Source organism: Emydura macquarii, unplaced genomic scaffold (assembly GCF_026122565.2).
Source record: "Emydura macquarii macquarii isolate MOO-44397 ecotype Brisbane River unplaced genomic scaffold, CSIRO-AGI_Emac_v2 contig_3506, whole genome shotgun sequence".
In the NCBI taxonomy this organism is placed as follows: Eukaryota; Metazoa; Chordata; order Testudines; family Chelidae; genus Emydura; species Emydura macquarii.
In genome coordinates this window covers 11,094,401-11,116,002 of record NW_027133643.1, presented here as the reverse complement: position 1 = coordinate 11,116,002, position 21,602 = coordinate 11,094,401, and the positions used below count along the sequence as shown (strand labels likewise).

General features: G+C 39.9%; 1 protein-coding gene across 5 annotated transcripts in view; it reads right to left on the bottom strand.

Moving 5' to 3' along the window:
* Positions 1 to 21,602, bottom strand: part of DNAJC6 (DnaJ heat shock protein family (Hsp40) member C6) — a 72,251-nt gene that overhangs the window by 19,293 nt on the left and 31,356 nt on the right. For 3 of the 5 annotated variants that reach the window (XM_067535530.1, XM_067535527.1, XM_067535528.1), the window contains 7 exons: positions 10,131 to 10,281; positions 9,024 to 9,073; positions 8,758 to 8,906; positions 4,447 to 4,569; positions 2,433 to 2,566; positions 568 to 762; positions 19 to 136 (listed from right to left, as the gene is read on the bottom strand). In XM_067535530.1, coding sequence (XP_067391631.1) covers positions 19 to 136; positions 568 to 762; positions 2,433 to 2,566; positions 4,447 to 4,569; positions 8,758 to 8,906; positions 9,024 to 9,073; positions 10,131 to 10,281 — 920 coding nt within the window. Of the gene's footprint in view, positions 1 to 18; positions 137 to 567; positions 763 to 2,432; positions 2,567 to 4,446; positions 4,570 to 8,757; positions 8,907 to 9,023; positions 9,074 to 10,130; positions 10,282 to 18,359; positions 18,406 to 19,677; positions 19,798 to 21,602 lie in introns of those variants that run through there. The other 2 variants (XM_067535529.1, XM_067535531.1) reach the window with 2 other exon arrangements.

Genomic DNA, 21,602 nt, shown 5'->3' with positions numbered 1-21,602 from the left:
AGGTAGATCAAACTATACTTTTGCTTGAAGTCGTCCTCCAATAGTTGATCTCATATGGTAGACAGAAAGGACAATATCTCCATGAACAGTGACTCCTAATGGAATTACGACTTTCCCTTCTTGCACACGGAACTCCCTTTAAAACAAATGAGGAAGAAGTCCATTGTTATGCTCACTTCAATAGTACCATTGAAGTTATTGCTTGTGTAATTTAAAATACATAATGTCAAAACTAGGACCATAATGAGTGAATAGAAGTAGCATTCTGTGCTCTTGCTAGTTATCAGTTGAAACATTAATGCTTTGAAGTGGAACTACTAGTATAATGTTGAAAAATGCCAGGGTTAAGCCCCAACACCTCACAGAAGCTCAGACAAGCTCTGGCAGTCAAGTTTTAACACCGGGCATCAGCTTTCCAATAACATTTTCACTTCTAGTGGCATTATCTTACCCAATTCAATCACAATCAAGAACAAAAACACGCAAAGCCTAGGAAATTAGATACATTACAATAAAAAAGATTTCTTATTAGCATCATTAAGATGTAAGAAAGCCATAGTAACTTACTTCATTCTTTCATATTCTTGAGAAGTTGTGAAGATTCTGGTTTCTCCAATTAGAATGTCACAGAAGGGTCGACACCCATTTCTCTGCTTATTGAAACAGGGGACCGGACTGAGGGAGATTGATTTGATAATAAGAGGCTTGCAGTGAGGGTGGATGGGCTTTTCTGCAATTAGATCACAAATGTATCCTAGGTATCTGCAACAAAGAGAGCCATTACCAAACAATCCCATCACACTGAGTGATCAATTTTCACTTCTCTTTTCTATAAGAGATGTACTTGGAGAGTATAAACTTGCAATGAACTGCCTGTAAAGTTCTAAGAATGGAATTATTGTCAGTATTTGTACAACATACATTATTGCTGTCAAGCTACAAAGTTAGCAATGTAAGCATTTTATGCCAATTTTGCATTTCTTAAAAAAAAAGGTAGGTCTAATCTTAGGGTATGTCTATACTGCCAAAAAAAACAACAAAAACAAAAACCAAAAAAACCCAAAAACGTGGCAGCCAGTCTCAGAGCCCAGGATTACGGATTTGGTGTAGCAGGACTGTCTGTTTGGTCAGTAGGCCTAGTGGTCATCACCTGCTGCTCCAGTCTCTTTCCATTCAATGTATCCTGAACTCCTTAAATGAGGTTCAGCTGGATTGACCTCCTTGTTGGTAGCCCCCTGGTCATGCCTGTCCCGGGGCTAGGCATAGGGGAATCTGGGATGGTTAGAGAGATCCTGGCCCTCTCACTTCACCAGATCCCAGCACAGAGCCCTGAAAGTATGATAACATGGTATGATCTATGCTTGGCCCACCTCCTGCTCACTTTCCCCGCCTGATGCCTTAATGTGAGGTTTGTAAACTCCATCACACTAGAGTTCATGCTATGGTGCTAAAAATAGCAGTGTAGGCATTTCCGCTCAGTCTCTGAAACCCACTCACCACCCATTTCAGAGTTTGAGGGGAAACATCTACACAGCTATTTTTAAGTGCCATAGCATGAGCCTGAGTCTGTAGACTCAGGATCTGAGACTCATTGCCGCAGGTTGGTTGATTGATTTGTTTTGGGGTTTTTTTTGTTTTTGCAATTTAGACATACTCAGAGAGCAGTTAGTTTAGCTCCAACTAAGCAGGTTGGAGGATTTGTTTCTGTAGTGATCCCAAACAGCACTTTTAGAAGAGAAGAAATAAAAACTGAATTCCAAAACATTCCAGGACATGGCAATACTGTTTTCAGACTCATCAATTATTATGTCACCACACTTAACTAGACTATTTTACATATTTAGTTTAGGTTTGTTTCTACATATTTATCACTGCATTTTTTTCTATTTACTCTGTGGGAGCCTAACAACAGAATATTCTTCTGTTGAAAGACAAACCTACTGCAAGCAAGGTGTTTTACAGAGCAAGTTTCTGATCAGACAAATTGTCATTCTGGAGGAAATTGGAAGCAATATTAAGTCCAGACTTGTCTTAAGGAACAAAGCCATTATAAACAAACATAGCCCTTTGTATATTAATCCTTAGCCACAATTTGAGGAAAGCAGCAATCACCATTCTCACTTTACACAGGGTGAGGCTAGGACACAGAGGCTAATGAACGTCCCCAACGCCACATACCTGTGGCAACGTTCACTTGCTAGGACTAGAACTCGGAAGTTCTAGGCTCCAAACCCCTTGCTTAATACTTCAGCCCATGATTATTCAGACTAGCATGTGGCACATGAGCATTTCCACTGACTTCTGTGGAACTACTTCATGCATGTTTGCAGGACCCAGGCCTGGACAGCTAAGGAGATGGGGACCACAGGCTTAAAAACACTTATGCATTATCAACTATGTTGAATACTGCTTGCCCAACTAACATACTCTACCTTCTATGAGATGGCCAGAGTCCTATTCCAGGTCTCTTTGAGTTGAGCAACTGAATAGCTGGGATTGGACTAGAGAAGAGATGACAGAAACAAAACATTGCACTGACCAGAACTGCTGATGCTGCACGACCATCCTGTCAGATAAAATGCAAGAACACATATCAGAGATATCCTGTTAATTGAAGGGAAAGGACTGTCTGTTTTAACCCAATTCATATTTAAAAGTGCATTTCAACAAAATTTCAATGACATGGGAGTATTAGAGCTAAAGGAGGAATGTCTATAGAAACTGTTGTTTTGGCAATATAATTTCCAGTCATTAACATTTGAACTAGGCTGACGCAGTTGATTTAAACTGATTCGGTTACTTTTAAGTTACAGAAGTACATAAAAGAGTAGTTGATGATTCAAACAAAGTTTTGAGGGCCCAGAACTAACTGTTTTGTCTTTGGACTGGAACTTTTGCTGTGTGTTCTAGTAATTTGCAGTTTGTAATATTAAAATACACCTGCAGATCTTGGGCTCACTGTTATGTGCTATTTCAGTCAGCTGCTAAAGCAGTGATCTACCCTGATACAGGATTTGCCACACCAGAACAGACTACGGCCTAAGTACCCTGCTGAATATGGGCATGTGCTTGAAGTCAGCAGGACCACTCACATATCTTAAGTTAGACAAGGTGGGTGAAGTAATCTCGCTTATTGGACCAACTTCTGTTGGTGAGCGAGACAAGCTTTCAAGCCTACACAGAGCTCTTCTTCTGGGTTAGAGCTCTGTGTGGGCTCAAAAGCTTGTCTCTCTCACCAACAGAAGTTGGTCCGATAAAAGATATCACTTCACCCACCTCGTCTCTCTAATATCCTGGGACTGACATGTGTACAACAACACTGCATGTCTTAAGTTAAGCATTTGTTTAAGTACCTTGCTGAAGAGGGGCCCCATATTGGTATCCTGCCAATCTTCAGGATGTGGCTGGCCGCCCAAGCTAGTGAGAGGGGGGCGGTCAAAGAGAAAAGGCGCTTTGACACACACAAATTCATTTGGACACTAAGCAGGTCTTGGAGCTCCATTATCGGGCATGTTAGGGTCTTTAGAGTTGAGAAACTACATACCTAGAGGACCTATGTGTTTCTGCTTTTCATAGTAGACCTGTACTCAAGTTGAGATTGTCACTGTGAGGCCCAAGCATTAATATTTATGAGAAGTTTCCAGATGAAATCTGCCTAACTCAAAAGTTTTTAACTGCCCAAAACGGCCAGCTCTGGAATGCCAATCTGGGCTCCGAAAGTTAATGATCAAGGAGTTCTGTTTATCAACAGTAAAGGTTCTACAGGCCAATCTTCAGCCTATGCTGTCTTCAACATCTGTGCAATTACATGGCCCTCAATGGCTTTTCACAGGGCCCTGGAAACACTACTTTGTTAACAAATCTATTGATGTACAAGGAGGGACAGAATGTGGTTCATCTTCCTTAGCTACGTTGGCCCTGGAGGGCTAACTGGAGTAAAGCCATGAAACTTATTTTTCATGGAAGTTAGCAGAACTGACTTAATACTCACAGGAAGCAGATCTAATGAGTAAAATGTTGCTCTTGTTGCAGAGAGAATTTTCAGACTAGACCCACACTTTAATGGTAGGTTTAATAATTCGTATTCAAGCTCTCCTCACCCACCCCCAAACTAAAAACTATATTTAAAGTTGTGACAAACCATGACAACATTCAAAGCAACATCTGATGTTTTCTGTGTCATGTTGGGCATTAAAGGCCTCTCAAACAGGTGAGCAAACATATACATATAAGATTAAAGGCATGGAACAATTTTAGCTTTCATCAACTTGAATTATCTCCTTATATTTAAGGTTAAGTTTTTGCATATTGTATAATGCTTATTCTCCTGTATGGACTTAATTCATTGTATCCTTGTACAATGGTGCATTTGTTGCTGATCAGTTCCCCATGGAAGCAAGATTTTACAAGCAGAGATTTCTCAAATGCAGCTACTGGCTGACTTACCATGCAATGGATGACACACACATTTTTGGGGTTCTGCTGTAACCAGTTGTGCATGTTCTTACATACAGCATAGAGATTGTGCAGACTGGGTGCTTGTCTCATTGGCCAGCTACATTCAGATACCTAAGGGAACACACAGTGGACAGAAACAAGCTTCATAATCCCCTTAATTGAGACACTTTCACAGATCTTTCCTGTCAAGAAGAGTATGTCCCTTCCACACAAGGTAAATTATGTCCTTTAAATCCCTTCATCGTCTCATCTCGTACAGCATTCCGCTTAATGGGGAAGGCATGAATTATAGAAGGGGCAAGCAGAAGAGGATTTCTTTGTTTCATAATGTGAAATTGACATTTTGTCTCTGACAATACATTTTAAAACTTTTTTGAAATATTTAGCATGCTACTCGGATCATCCTTAGTAACCATTTAAAAGCACTGAAGTCTCTTTGCCAGGAAGAGCTGGATCAAATTGCTGTGCTTTGATTACACAGCTACATTGTAAGAAGTCCTGCACTAGGTCACAGGGTTGACATGTTAGCAAATTGTTTCTTAAAACTAGGGTTTGATTCTCAAAAGGAGCTGAGCGTCTCTTGCTCCCACTGACTGAATGGAGTGGGATATGTGAGACCTCAGCAATCCTCAAGATCAGGCTGCTAGTGCCTAATTAGTAAACTATAATTCCCGGACTCTCATTACTGAGAGAGATCTGATATCTACAACCATCTTTTAATACTTACAAGTAATTCTTTGCAGAAAGGAATTGGGTAATAAAGAGTTACTAAGATGTCGGCCAGAACATTATTCCTCAGATGCTAAGCTGTACAAACAAGCAAAGCACATTTAGCTATCGCTCAGCCACACACTCTCTGAATCACGCAGTTGTCTCAAGGACAATCTTTGCAGCGCTGTGCCAAGTTGCAGATCGGATAGCCTTCCACAAATATGTTCCTCCGTTTGGCTTATTTTTAGTTGAATTGTCTTTTTAAAAGTTGTTTCTGGCTAGAGGTAGGAAGTTGCAGCACCACGTTTCGCTCTTTGTCTGAAGGGCAGTTTTTTCCCTGAGCGAACATTTGAATTCTGCTTTTGGAGTATGGGGGGTGGGAAAGAGAAAAAAGACTGTTTGGTTAGACCTTCCTAAATATGGGGAAGTTCTTTAGATGATCATATAAGCATTTAAAAGAGAATGATACGAGGCAAGGAATTTATTCAGTTTCTGCTCATATGTCTAAGCAACTAATGCCATATTTTGGGTTGTATTTAGTTTGAACCCTACTTCTTGTAAAGAGGACCTACAGCAATGCTGGAATCCCCCTATAAGCATTTTTATTTTCCTTCATAAGCACCTAGCAAACCATCTGTAGTTAAGGGTCTACAATACAATTCTTATTTTGAAGTATGTACAATGGTCAGAAATAGTCATTCTGATCTGTAGCACATGAGCACACATCAGGGAGCACTCACATAAAGTACAATGAGCATTTGTTTGGTCACTCTTTTAGGTTATAATCATGCAAACTGAATGCAGGTTTTTTCCCCCAGACACTTTTGCACTGTGATTTTTGAAAGCGGAGTTGCACAGGCAATTAGTCCAGATTGTGTTTTGCTGCTCTCCAAGAGAGGCAGTTACTGTCAATATGGCCAACGGTCCATAAACTAAATATCCTCTAACTAGGCCTTGACGCAGCACACTGTAAAGGCTCTGAAAAGCCATTACCCTCTATGAGGTAAATATGCATTTCAAGCAGTCCATAATTATGCATTTACTTGGTCTGTAATTATAGGCCAGATATGTAATTAGGACATTTTTAAGTATATGTTATGTAGTTTTCTTTATTTGAAGTGCTCTCTTATCATCATTAAGGAAATTCAACACAATGTAAAAATAAATGGAAGTTTTATATGGCTTTTGAAATACAGGGACCTGTGGCCATGTTTATGATACTAAAAGTGTTAGGACATTTAGGAGAATATTAAGCTTCTTTTTATGAATAAACTTTTATTTTGAATGTTTCCCAGCTTCCTGGGGAAGCTGCCAAAGAAGCCATTATTAAGAAAGTCACTAGTAGAATGGAATATTAAAGGACTAATGAGCATTATACTGTTACTATTTACATTCTTCCAATGGCTCTATATTTCACATTGCTTATTTTTTAAAACTGTCTCCTATCTTCAGCTATGGAAGCTACCTTTGCTCGTCACACGTCTGTGAAGGAAGAGATAAATGAGCCAGTAGGAGGAAAAAAGGGTTATGTAAAATATGACTTAACCGCAACCATGAATTTAAAACATTTTTATATAAAATATTTATTCCTCTTCAAAAAAAAAAAAAAAGGCTTAGAGAATAGGAAACTGACTAATAATCCACTTCATATAAAGACCAGAACAAGCGGCTACTGTTTGTGGAGGGAGTTGGGGGAAGACTTCTCAGTTAATTCTGAGCTAAACCTAAACGGAGAATAGTTATACAAGAATTCCAACTCCTTTAGGATTGATTAGTATTTTTCATGTTTACCACTTAAATTGCAAGAGCACCATGGAACAATTATAGACAATTATCTCAAGTATTCTCGTATACACATTATTTTTCCTGCCTATCCTGATACATACTTAGCAGAGCCAGACTGTCCCAGCCCAGAACCTTAAGATGCTGCATTTTAATAAATTATATTTATCATTTTCTCCTCATGTTTTGAGGCAACAGCTTACAAAATGGCTAGTCATTCTTAGTACGTAACATACACAATAGTAAAGAGTATGAATACTATTTCCTGCCCCATAGCATTCTTTCAACATATAGTAACAGCAGCTATACCACTAAAATATTTAAGTTGAGCTGCTGAAAATATAGATCCCACTGCATCTCTAACTGATGCATAAAAGCCCTGATGTTAGTCCAGTTTTTTTTTAAGCACTCCTCATTTCAGCCCTCTTCCCAACGCACATATCTGTATTTGTTAAGCAAAAGTGAATTAAAAGCTCCTTGATTATTTTAACCTAACAGGTTTTCCCGATTTATTTATAGCATGCAATACCATAACAGAAAGCCAGCTTACAAACCACCATTTTTTTAGTGGCAAAATCCATGGTGTGTGCACAAATGTAAATGGAATGGCTACCAGTGATCTAGACAGTGGCTGCAAATAGACTCCTAACTACAGATCAGATTACACTGAAATTAAGCTAATGTAGCAAGAGATTACTAAACCTAACTTTTCGCCAGGGTAAGGTAATTACTATTGCATTTTGGTGGAAGACAGAGCTAGAAAGATCGAGGAAGATATTGTTTGTAGGAAAGTTATTCTAACTGTTATACCTAGCCTTGCATTTCTACAGGGAGCTCCAAATGCTTCAAAATTTTCAATGAACTGGAGCCCAACATTCTGTCTGGCGTCACTGTGGTTTACAGAGGAGGAAACTAAGTTAGAAAGCGTTAGTGGCTTCTCAAATAACAAGTCAGTGGCAGAGCCAGATACACCACCCATCTCTAACTTCCAATCCTGTGTTTTAGCCACTAGATATTCCTGCCCTCACAAAATAAATTTATATCACCAATTGCATCAAGATTTTATGTAACTAGAGACAGTTTTGCAACACAGAAGTATGCTGGTTTATTTTAAGAAAACTTCTTTAGAAGCATCTTTGCTAGAGCGCCTGTTCTTTGCTTTGCTTTCTTAATTCATTCTAGAAGAGCCTGGTGAAGTGAAGTTTCCCTACGTACAGTTCCAATACAGTAACTGATTAATATCCTCTGCTTTTCAGGCCCTCAACGAAATCAGCACCAGAGTATTACACTGCTAGGCGGTGATGTAGGTGGGAACTACCTTCATTCACATACACTACAATTTTAAAGAGTGGTGCACCTCAGTCAATATATGAACACTAATTTTAATAGATTGGTAAGTCTTGCAGAAATTTTTTACAAGAATAAGTGGTTATTCCTTTATTATTATTAGTGGTTATTCAGCAGCTTCTAGTAGCTCCACAGGAGCCATGAGCAGTATACGGGGCAACTTAAGTAACCCTGCTGTGCCTCCCATAGCATGGACCCCTCAAGGGCTTCTTTAACTCATGCCAGAGACTGTTTGAGGCCCTGCAGCAGGCCAGAATCCAGGGAGTGTAATGGACGTTTAAAGCCACTTTGATCCCCCTTGCCCTGAACCGAGCCTTCTGTGCTCTGCCTCTTAGGAGGCACAGAACCTGCCTCTTTATTTTGTAAGAGTTCTGGGTGAGATACCAAAAGATCATGGAAGCAGTCTGTCCTCCAAAGTTTGTGATCCTGGGCTTTGTTATCCCAGCAGAAAGCACTTACCCTATTATGAAACTTGGCACTACGATAAGACTTCTGTGACAAATTGAACACTGTGTAGTGATCAGGATGTCGTGAATCTAAGAATGTTCGCACATCTTCAATAGGATTCCTGAACCCCAGTTCAACCCCTTCCGCAGGGAAAGACATAACTGTCAAGACCAAAACACAAGAGTGAGTATGGACCACAACAGAAATCATAAGTTGGTTCATAAACATGAAGTACCACGGACAGCATGATTTCATTTACACAAGTGACTGACACTTACCAATGATTCTTGAGGTAATGTAAGAAATATCTAGCTCTCCCTTGGTGTAACTAAGGGAAAGAAAACAGGAAAGATGCTTATTAACATGCAGACCTACATACAGAAGAAGACTGAGTACAGAAAGCAAGACAACAATGTTTGTCCACAAAGACTCACTTAAGAGTAGGAATGAATAACAGTAGAGATAAACTACGTAGTACATTTGGGAGTTAAGTCTAAACAAGACAGAAGCAAAGTTTTAAAATATTGTTTTCCAATGAACTAAACAGCTCTCTCCTTTTTATACCCAATTGTCTTTACCCCATTGCATACCTTTTTTCCCCCCAAAAGAACATCGTCCGCTTTACATTATCAATAGCTGCTTTGACTCCAATTTCTAATGGAAAATTTTAAGCTACCTCAACAGTCAGTCACTTCCACAGACACCTGAAAGCCTCTCTCAAGATCATGAACTGTGCAGTACTCTTGCAGCTCAGAGTTATCCCAGAATACACATTGCACACCACAAGGCGGCACCAGAGCACAGTGCATAGTCTAGGTGCGGTCAGCAGCAGTGCAACAAGTCAACAGAATTTTCTTTAAAGGTAGTGGTCAAGAATGGATTTAAGGATGGGAACAATAAGGGCATTTCAATAGGGAGAAATGAGAGGTTAGCAAGAGGTTGTTGTCTCACATGGAACAGCAGATGGGTCAGGGAACAGAGATCAGTCGGGAGAATCAAAATTTAAAGACAGAAAGGTTTGCGTAGGGTAGAGGTGGGATTGCACAAGTGATATAGAGGTAAGAGTAATAAAGAGGCTTGGAGAAGAGAATGGATAGGACAGGCCCATCCAGATGTTCAGGATCTCTGACATACACTTATTCCAAGGTTACAAATCTTGCTTTAGTGGTCTTAGTTTCATTTAAACCATATACACAATTATAAGACCGACTCATTCATAAAAGTCGCATCAAACATGCTAAGCTTTCTAGATAACCTGGTAGAATGAGAAAGACCAGTTTCTTTATCCAATGCCAGTTAAGAACAAAAGTAGATTCCTTCTACCTAATATCCTGAAGCTACACTATTTGTTTTATCCGCGTTGAAGGGCTTTGGTTCTACTTTACCTGGCAACGGATTGCATAACTTTTGAAGAGGTATCTTTTAGGGTGTCCTTCAGGTTATCCTTCAAGTTGCTGAAGAGTCGCCCTGCTCCTCCTTTCACCATGTCTAGTAAGCCTCCCCCATAGGTGGATTCCATGTCTGGTGATGATGCCCCTTTAAAAAAAAAAAAAAAAAAAAAAATTGGCCACAGATGTCACTCATTCAGAACAAAGAACATACTGCCAACAAGCATATTGCTTTAGCCTCGTGGTAACAACATAGCCACACATAGCGCTTTGCTTAAGATCAAGAGAGAGACTACTCTTGCTGGTCTCAGGCTAACCATGGATTTTCAGAGATGTGGAAGCACTCCTGCTGGTCAAGGTGAAGATTTTTAGAATTTACTAGCGCTGCGTGCAAGGCATCAGGTCAACAGTCTACGGAATAGGCATAATATGTGTAACAACAGTACAAGTTATGCTACTTTTTCCCTCGACTCAGCCTCGAGGTGAAAGCAGAATTTAGTTTCCATCAAGGTGGCCCTTCGTGTAACTGACTCTCTACCAAAAAATGAATCAAGTCAACAATCTCTTTCATACAGGCTAAACCATTTATTAGACAGCAAGTCTTATCATACCTGACGTGGTCACCAGCTCAAATGCACTAAGGAAGTCAAAGGCTCTGTCTCCCAATTAGCAAGCCCTGAACATCTAGTCCCCTAGGAGACATACAAAACCAGTAGCTTTTCTATTCTCTGCCTTCCACCCTCCCAGTACACACAATATGCAAGAGGGGATGATAGTAGGCATCCCATTTCAAAGACAGGGTATCCTAAGAGGGGAATATCATGGGATTACATGTTCCTGGCAATGTCAGTTGTCAATAGGCAGGGTAGGGTTGTCAATTTTATTGGGGTGGGTGGAGGGCAGAAGGTACGTGTCTGTGGGTTTTTTAATAAAGAAGATTTAATCTCTTTGGGGTAGGGATCATTGATGTTTGTTCAGCACCCTGCATAATGGGCCCTGAACCAGACTGAGGCATTAATGCAATGTAAAAAATAATAAGAGGCATGTCTTCACAGCTGTGATTTAATGCTATGAAGCCAATATGATAAAGTGAACGTTCCAGAGCAAAAGGAAACTGGGTGCATTAGTATGGTGGGATGCAATGTGTTCTTATACACAGTATATCCTTCACTTCACAAATAAAAGTGATTTGATGTTTATTTTTATTGTAATGATCAATAACTGAGTTGGGGAAACCTTTGTTATGGCTGAAGAATCTTTGTTAATTTCAAGCTGAGAGTATTGCTCTGGAAGTGACTTCCAATTGTGTTACAGATTGCAGTACACAGGTTCTTTTATTTCATTCTGAAATTGAACTGCAAAGCACAAGTCTAGCAAAGGGTTGAAAAATCCTTTTATTATCTACAAGCTATGCTCAGGCATTACTCAAGTTGCATTCTGTTCATTAAGCCTTAAGGCTCTAATAAGCCAAAAATAGTTAACCGTGCATATCAGTTATATTATTACACTCAAATTATAGTCAAAGTGAGTAGAACAAAAGGTAATAGGAAGTTAATAAAAGAGACTAATGAAAAATTGTTAATAGTTTGTCTGCATGTTGATAAGAGAGACTAGGAACATTAGTGAGTTAGCAGTCACCATCCTTGAGACAACACATTTCAGGACATGGATTAGTTTTCACTCAGCATACAGCACAGAACTGGGGAGGCAGAAAGTAGTTGGTGGTTACAAAAGACAAATAAATGCTATAACCTAGGACAATAACATCTTGCTGTGTCGAGTGAACATCTGTTAATTCAGAATGCAGCACTGTGTTGAGCCATACTATAAGATGATCCTAAAGATCAAAGAGACATTCAGCCTTCTTTGGCTATTATTCCTGACGAATAGTGTTTTTCTAAGGGCAGCCAGAAATTCTGGGAGTCTCTGCAAATATCCTTGTTACTGAGCAAGATTACAGCCACCTAAAGCTGCAGCATGAAGGCACATGCTGATCACGAAAGTAGAGCCAGTATGCTGAGTGACACCATGGAAAATGGAGTGGCTGGTAGAATGAGAGAGATGGCATGTGTGGGAGCAGTCTGTTGGCACTTGCCGTGCTATATTCTACAACTGACAACTCATAACTGCAAGGTCTTTATTAGTAATTTTTGGTTACGCAGTACTTTATACATTTATGCCATTCAGGTTAATGTATACTGAGGTAGTGCTCATGTATTAATTGTTAACAGTATAAATATTCCAGAGGTATTAAGAGCACTAAATCATATAGACAATCCACTCTACTGGATTTACTTTGTAGGTGCATTTTCTGCTTTGCTGAAACCACAATCCCATGTCCCTATTTAAATAATTTACACTGCACTCGCTGTTTAAAATCCAAACAGTAATGGAGTCTGTGTAATGAACTGATGGGTTCTATTTATTGCCCTTTTCCCCAGGCAGGTTTAGCACATGGTACTGTGGTAATTTTGGAATAATTAGGATGGGAAACCCTACAGAAGCTGTAAAATTAAAGACTGGGCAGCTGATATTTTGCTCCTTCAGAGAATTGCAATATTCTGCTAACTTTACATGTGCTTCCTGCTGCCTTTGGAAGAAATATACTCCCTTCCATTCCACACACTTCTAAATAGCCATATGTTAGTGAGAGACCAATTAAAGTAAGGTGTTGGCTTTCAGTTGAAGTAAGGTGAGATTATGAAGTACAGGGGAATATGGAAGAACAGTACAGCGAGATCAACGTCTAAACATTCAACATTCTAACATAAGAAAGTGGGAAGCAGTTTTTATACTCAAAGATACTCTTTTGTTTTTTTCAATTCAACTTTAGGAGAACCACGGACAGATAATAAATAACATGGAATTAGGCAAAGTAGCTGAAGAAAGGTGATAATCAACCTTTGAAATTTAGTTGTGGAAGGAACTACAACACCACACTGAAAAGGCTGACAAAAAATATGCAAGAGTTAGAAAGCCTAGAAAACAAATGAGAGAGAGGGAGAGAGACTTAAAAAAAGAAGAGAATCTGAAAGCCATCTTCATGGAGAAGAGAACAAGAAAATTAAAGACGGTTGCAAAGGTATTAGAACAAATAAGTCCATATGTGCTACAGATAGGCATGGTGCTGGAAAAGAATTTAAGAAGAAACTCAAGATGTTGTCACCAAAGAGCTTATATAGCTGGTTTCCAGCAACTGAGGGCATAGAACCAATAATGAAGGTTCAAGGCCTGGCAGCTATCACAGTTACCCATCATACACACATTGAAAAACCTACAATACACCAGCACTTGATACAAAAACCTAAGTAGTTACTGCACCTGGTATCTTTTATTCAGTGAATTAGAAGTGTGTCCTATGATCTGACAGATATAACTAGGAAATTTGCTTTAAGAAACCTTGCAACAGCTTCTTCAGACAATTTACAAGAGAACAAAGTGACATTTCATTCCAGAGACAGTGTATCTTGGAACTCTCTCTTTCTATTGCACATTATTCTCTAATTATTGGGAATGTAGATTCATCAGCAGCTCCTCTGTACCTGGCAAACACTCTCTCCTAAAACCATGCCAAAGCATAAAAGTGTTTAACGCAAGAACAAATCAGTATCACTAAGAAGAAGTGACAGAGCATCTAACATTCTATGCAAACAATGGATACTGAAACCCAGGAACTTTATCCATGATAAGAACAGGATTTTGCCATTTCTTCCTATGCAACTGGAAATCCCAGGTGTTTTGGCTTGTTTGGCTTATACATGCTAACTAGTGGGGCAACATTTTTACTGTTGAAAAAGAGAATGTTTATTCTGCAAATGCAGACACTGAGAAATAATATTTTTAAACATTAACTATATCAGACCATGACTCTGAATTAAACAGGATAAATACTGAGAGACAAGGGGGGGTGAGGTAATATCTTTTATTGGACCAACTTCTGTTGGTGGAAGGGAAAAGCTTTTGAGCTTCACAGAGCTCCTCCTCAGGAGAAGAGAAGGTAAGCAGACTAACTTGGATCTGAAGTTGGACAAGCTAACTTGGACACTCTGAAACCTTCTCTAGGCCTGAAGAAGAGCTCTGTGAAGCTCAAAAGCTCATCCCTTCCACCAACAGAGGCTGGCCCAATGAAAGATATTATACCTATCTTGTCTCTCGCAGATCCTGGGACCAACACAGCCACAATACTGCAAACAGGATAAATATTGTCCTGTTTGCACTCTGAACAAGACATTACGTTATCCCAAGAAGCCTGCAAGTTACATCCCACTAGCATCTCTTGTTGCAACCGTCTAGCTAATCTACTGTCATTGCCACCACCATTGATCAGTTGGCCAGATTCAGCTTCTGGGAGCGCATTTGTCATATAAAACAAAATATACAAAGAAGAGAGGTATCTTCAAAGGCTTGCTTATATTATCCATATAAACCTCAGTGACCAGCAGTAGACAGAGTTAGAATCCTGACCACTATCCACAAAACTCTGTTCCATTTTGTATATGAAGAAATCAATAGAACCTCAGCAGTACTCTACTTACAGTTTTTCTTTTTAAATGGAAATCAACAAGAATGTTTCCAAGGAAGGAAAGAAGAAAGATATAAAAAATAAAATAAAATAAAAAGGCTAGATTCAATTCACAACCTCTGCTAAAACTCCACTTAATTATGGTTTTCAAAGCAGTTAGTTAGAAAAATCATCAGTAGCCCTGGTGTAGTTCTAATGGAGACAATCAACAACCAAGGATCATAGCTAAGTTTAAGGGAATGCCTCTCAATATAGTTGCTCTCTGGATACCAGAGGGAATGATTCAGGCCCTAACATACAGCTCAACAAATTGACACATGCTTGGTAGGGATGCACAGTTTGTGGCATAATGTACTTTCAGCATTCAGAAGAATCTCTATTTATGGAATAAACAAGAATACAAGATAATTAATATTTGGCAATAAGAAAAAAGCATCCTCTAACTAACATGTGAAGACAGCAGGCACATTTTGTAGGAAGTGTGAAGTGTTTGCACAGACTGTACATTACTAGTGCGGGGAACTAGGCTGCTGCAAAAGATGAGGAGATTTTTTTCTAGGAAGGATAAATTGCATTGCAAGTGCCAATTTGCTTAACAGTATTAGAATTATTCATTAAAACCCATGAACGTATATGGGAAATTCAGTGTTAAACCCTAGTAACGTTTTATTCCACAAAGATAGAAGTGTCCAAGCTTGTTTTCATAAAAATACATCTCTGAAAGTTAGAATAGTAAGAGTATCCCACCCGGCCTTGAATCTGATATTCTGCATTTACTCATTGCAATCAAGTTAACTTTGGCCTTGTGTTAAATTACTATCGAGTGAAGAACTCGTCCTTGCTATATAGGAGATTTTTGTTCTGTATGCAGCAGGAATCCTTTACCAACTCAATTATTGGATATTCACTGAAAGGCTTAAGTATTTCAGAAACATTGTCACTTTTGACAACTTCTAGATTTGTATAATTTGGTCATTATTTGCAGTACAAGTTTTAGTCGAGGTATTTTGCCAGCCATTACTTTTTACTTTTCCTACTGATGATAAAACTTCTAATGGTGTTTTTAATGCAAGTGCAACGAAAAAAGCTAGTGAAACAGAAGCTAATATACCTCCCTTTAAAAAAATCCCATTAGCAATGGCAACTTTTTTATTTTCTCACTTTTAAGGTTTTCCAGTCAGTGGTTCAGACTGGTAAAGTAACAGTTTGGTTCATTTAGTTGACATGTTCAAAGATTCATCTGTCATGGAGAGAAAAAAAATCCATTCACTTTCAACAGGTAGCCTCTCATTCTGGCAATACCATTCCCTCCGACTATCCAGTCAGGCATACATACCCACTATTTATAATACATCACCACCATAGTTATAGGCACCCTACTATGTGGGATATCAGCCACTCTTAGATTGACCTACAAAAAGGGATGCAGTTGTTACTTTTAAATTTCTGCTAATTGCATCAGGTGTCTGCTTGGTTCTTCTCCAGAGATGGAGTTCCCTTTGTCCAAGATAATCCCCTGTGGTCCCCAAATAAAACTGACACCCCCCATTCAGATCTCCCACCCTGCCCCCCAAAAAGTTTAAGATATGCTGCTGTTCCTGGCAGTGTCCTTTACGGTCATTTACAATAAAGCAAGGCACTCAGAACACTGCAGAACAGTTAAAGATCTGAAAACCAGTGCAAAGCCAAATAAAAGGGGAGCCTTCTAAAAAGAGGGGGAGCTCACACAGGAGTGGACTGACCAGAACTGAAAAAGTGGACAAAGACATTAAAAAGGGAGAACAAGTTCCGTCCCCTGGATGCCTCACAGAAACATGAAAACTCCTGGAATACTGTGGCACATTTTTGGCTGGAATGATGAAGTTTCATCATGCCGGGGAAACAGTCAATACACCTTTAACCAACATAACTCCCTAGCCCAGCATCTTCTCTTGGGTGGCACCAAACTGATGTAGGGGGACAGAGGGAAAGCTCCATGACCCTATATCCGTTCCACCACTCCAGTGCAAATATTATAATGTGGGTAAAGAGATGGGTAAGCTCCTTGAAACTCACCTTCTCCCCCCACTCCTGATACAGCATCTAAATACAGCTGTCCACTGGGGCCACTCATGCACAAGACTAAGGGTGCAGGAAGCAGTTCCCTTCTCCAGGCTTTCTGCTTCTGCTCTCACACTCTCTCACTCTGCTGCAGAAGGAGGAGCGCCAGCCTCCAGATACACCAATGGCCCTCCCATGGCATCAAGCAACATGTTCCCTTTGGGAGGGAAGGGACAGGAGGAGCAACAGAGTAGGAGACCAAAGAAGAACAATAATTAATTCAAAGTGGAAACAAGACGAGGTGAGAAAGATTTGAGTCAGAAGGGAAGAGAATGAACAGAAAGATAGACTGCTACTGTACCACAGCCTGGCATGATAGGATAGACTGCAGAAGAGATGGACTAATGGATAGGGCACTTGGCTGGACTCAGGAAATCTGAGTCCAATTTCCCAGCTCAGCCACAGATTTCCTGTGTGACTTTGGGCAAGTCATCTAATCTATCCCGTGCCTCAGTTCCCCGTGTGTAAAATGGGGACACCATCATCGCACAGGCATGAGGATAAAAATCCCTTAATGACCAAGGCACACTAACGCTACAGTGATGAGGGGCCATGTAAGTCCCTAGACAGAGAGGCACCTCCAACAGCAACACAAGGGTTAGGAACTACTGCCCTTCCCACCCCCATCCTCCTTAAACAACTTCTCTTCCTTTATGATCAGTCTTATCGTGCTTATGCTCCTCTAAAGCCATTTAATTATTGGTCCCTCTCTGAAGAACTGAAGAGGAAGAAGCCTTAAGAGTGAAAAACAAACACCCACGAGGTTAGTTAAACCTATTTTGCAAAGGTCAGTGGTAGAGCTGGTTCTAGAATCAGAGCTGCTGGTTCCAATCCAACGCTCTACGTACTAGAATACATCCTCCCTGGATACAAGCTTTTTAGATACACCTCTTATATACTGTTTTTGCAGCCAGGATAGACCTAGGTAACAGCAGAGATGAGTTGCCTACATTTTGACAAGAAGCTTCCATAAGCATGTCACAAGAAAGCCAGTGTGTTAAGGATGCATGTGCTGATAGCAATGGGTGAAGGGTGAGGACACATTCCCATTTCAGTAAGGGCTTTATAGACTCAAGACTATAAGGTCAGAGGGGACCATTATGATCATCTAATCTGACCTCCTGCACATTGCAGGCCACAAAGCTTCACCTACCCACTCCTGTAATAGATCCCTAACCTATGACTGAGTTACGGAAGTCCTCAAATAATTATTTAAAGACTTTAAGGTACTGAGAATCCACCAGCAAGTGACCCCCATGCTGCAGAGGAAGGTGAAAAACCCCCAGGGCCTATGCCAGTCTTCCCTGGGGGGAAAATTCCTTCCCAACCCCAAATATGACGATCAGTTAAACCCTGAGAATGTGGGCAAATGAGCATTTACAATGCACTTAGCAAACTTTCAAGATATAGTCTGAATATTTATGTTGATAAGACAGTATTTAACTTGAAGTGGGGGTGATGACAGGATGCCCAGACATGCAAGGTCAGGAAATCAAGCCAGACAAGGCCCTTCGGTTATTTATTACAACTAACAAACCAAAGGCAAACAGACATACACAGAAAGAGAGCAAGGCAAGAAAAGAGTCAGGCTTATTTCAGCTCACCAATATCATTAGGATACCCTCCATAGCACAGCTCCCCACTCAGGAACATTTCTCTTCCTTACACTCTAACTCACTTCTCTGCTCCCTTTTGAGAGAGACTGAATAATCACCATGTCTCCAGCAGAGCTAACCCCACCCTGTTCCCTTGAAGATTCCTGCAACAAGAGCAGGCAGCTGTGGCAGCAAGTTAACCCTTTCCTCACTCACTTCCCCCAAAAAAGCGGGAGTGTTCTCCCTGAAATCTGGTCCATTTCAGATTCGGAGGAGACCTAGCTTTTGGGGTTTTTTTTAAATTAAATATTACTCATGGACAAGCAATCACTGGCGGGGATCATTTAGCATTAGCAGTACCCAAAGAGGGAGTTACTCCATCAGAAGCACTGGAATCACTTTGTCTCTTAAATATCATAGCAAAACTTTAACAAAGAGCTCCCAGGAGCATGATCCAGCACATTATGCTGAGAAAAAAATCCTCCTGTTTCCCCTAATAGTTGTGACTCCTGTAAATTGATGGCAGAGTATATGTTAAATTTACTGTGGCAAAATAAAATATGACTTAAGTCAGAGTGAGAACTGCAGATCAATTTAAAAATAAAAATAAAAAAATGGAAGATTTCCATTTTCTTCTAAACAAGAAGTGCTGCTTTCATTCTGAAAGTATTACATGATCTACTGATTATACTGGGTTCCATGACAGAAGTCTGGCACTGTATTTAAAGGAGCTCAGATAGCTCTAACTGGTTTTGCACATGTGCTTCAATTCCTGACCATTTTGAAATTTCTGGCATTTTATGACACATTTTTCCCCAAGTACTTCACTTTACAGATCTTAGAATTGTATTTTCCTTAAGTCATTACCATGGCAGCTTCAGGGATGTCATTTGAGTTTTGTTTTTAAATAAACTCTAATACATACAAACACCTCTATAATTATGATCCAGTACTTCTCTTCAAAGCCAATATTAAGCCACACAACAGCTTTTTGAACTAGGCAAGAAGGGGTCTAATCCTGCATTCCCAGTGTCCCCACAACACCCAATAAAGCCAGTGAAGTTTCTGAATGCTTCAATATTATCCCCATTTTTACAGCGGAGGAAAGTTAAATTATGACTTGCCCAAGACCAGAGGGAGCATCAATTGAGATTAGAATTGAGGAGTTCCTAACTCACGCCTTTCCTTGGACTATGACACTATCTTCCATGCTTGGCACTTAGTGCCTTTCATCAGATGATCTTAAGTCATTTTACAAACATTAATGGAAATATACAAACCCACACTTAAAATGTGAAGGTGGCAGGTATTTCTAAAGCACACTTACCTGCACAGGTGATTCCTTTCAGCCACTGATAATGGATAATATTAAGAGCTGCAAGTGCTGCATTTGTCAAATATGTCTGCAGAGTAGCCATCAAAGTCTAAATGTTAGAAAGAATCCTTTACCCATGACTACTTAGAACTGTAAATTGGAGATGAACAGTGAGTTATATGTTGTGCACCTCAGATTCATCTAATTTAAATGAGGCACTTAAAGACCAAAATGCATAGTAGAGTTATAAATGGAATTCACTCACATTGATTAAACTTACCTGCATAAATCCCTCAGGTATCCAGGAGAGATTAGACCCTAGAGCCTGAACTCTTGCTTCTAAAGAATTAGCAAATTTGAAAGTAGAAATATTTAAGCTGCAGCTGTTGCTCATTTGATCACGTTGCCCTTTTAATTATTGCATCAGTATTGTTAGATTCCCTAGAATCCTTCAAACACAGGTGTACAAACATTAAAATATGCATTGCTATTATAAAGCAATACCTGGGATGCTCAGTCCCTCTCAGAAACACACATCCCATGAGCAAGATGTGCTCTGACAGAGTAGATCTGCAGAGCACAGTAATCAACTCCAAAAGTTTGCTTACCCTTTCTGATCCCATTACACAGGTTTCATTCCTGTGTTTCTAGTAAACAAGACTTGCAAAGTGAACTATTAAAATGGTACAACTTTTGTAGCTTCATGATGTAGCAGCTCAGCAATGTTGGAGGAGCCATCAGCCAATGAGCTAACAACCTGTGGTTTCTATGCCATGACTGGTTATGTGAAGTATGCAGTAGAAGGGGCAGGTATGTTGTATTGTGGTCTAATGCAGCATTTCCCAAGGGAGAAATGCACCTCCTCTGAGATGGAGGGAGGCAGGGGAGCATAGAGACATCTCTCTTGTTCTCCAGAGTCTCAACTTTCATTAGAAAGAGTCTCTAGCTGTTAGGGTTGCAAAGAAAACCTCAGAAAAGCGACCTGAGTGGAAGTAATGCAATGATGTCTGTGTGGTTCTGCAGACAGCCTGAGAAACAATATTGTTGCAGTGTGAACTGCCTCATTCTTTCCCATGGGTGCTAACTCAAATGCTGATGATACTTTAAAATGTAAACATTGTTGACGTTGCATTGCTGGTCCAGGAATGCAAGGGGGAAACAAGGGCTATTCATATTAGGGAGAGCTACACAATCTATGCTGAAGGACTGCTCATTTTGGGTAGGTCTTTATAGCACAAGAGGGAACACAATTGCTTACATTCTCCTAAAGTGAGGCTACACTTTCAAAAGTTTGAGAAATACTGGTTAGGTGGATAAAGCACTGGACTGGGAGTCAGGAGACCTGGGTTCTATATCCAGCTCTCCCACTGATCTGCTATGTGACCTTGACAAGTCACTTTTCCTATTTGTGACAACTCTGTCTCTCACCCTTGGTCTTGTCTATTTTGGTTGTAATCTCTTTGGGATAGGGACACAGTATATGTTTTTACAATGGCTAGCAAGATGAGTTCCAATCTCGGCAGGGCACGTAGGTCCTACTGCAAGACAAATAGATAAGGGAATGCAGCCTTTGGAGAAGCATAAATTGTGTTAATTTTGATCAGAGAGAGAGTTCTAACTGAAAGTTTTGATAAGCTGTTTTCTATGAAGAGTAAATGACTTTTCTGGGTACTGGTCTAGTGAAAGACCCATAAAAAGACAGTGATTTATCATATTTATTGGCATTAATACTTGTTTATGAAGTTACAGTCCACATCTATCAAAGCACAAATGCATTCTCTCAGACATTCATCTAGGAAATAACCAGTATATTGCTGGAACACAGTTCCATGTAAAATGGCCATACATTAAGATCATCGCCCAACTATTCCTTTATCAGTAAACATCCATATGTTATTGAAGGTTTCAAGTCAGACAGTGGTTTTCAACCTGTGGTC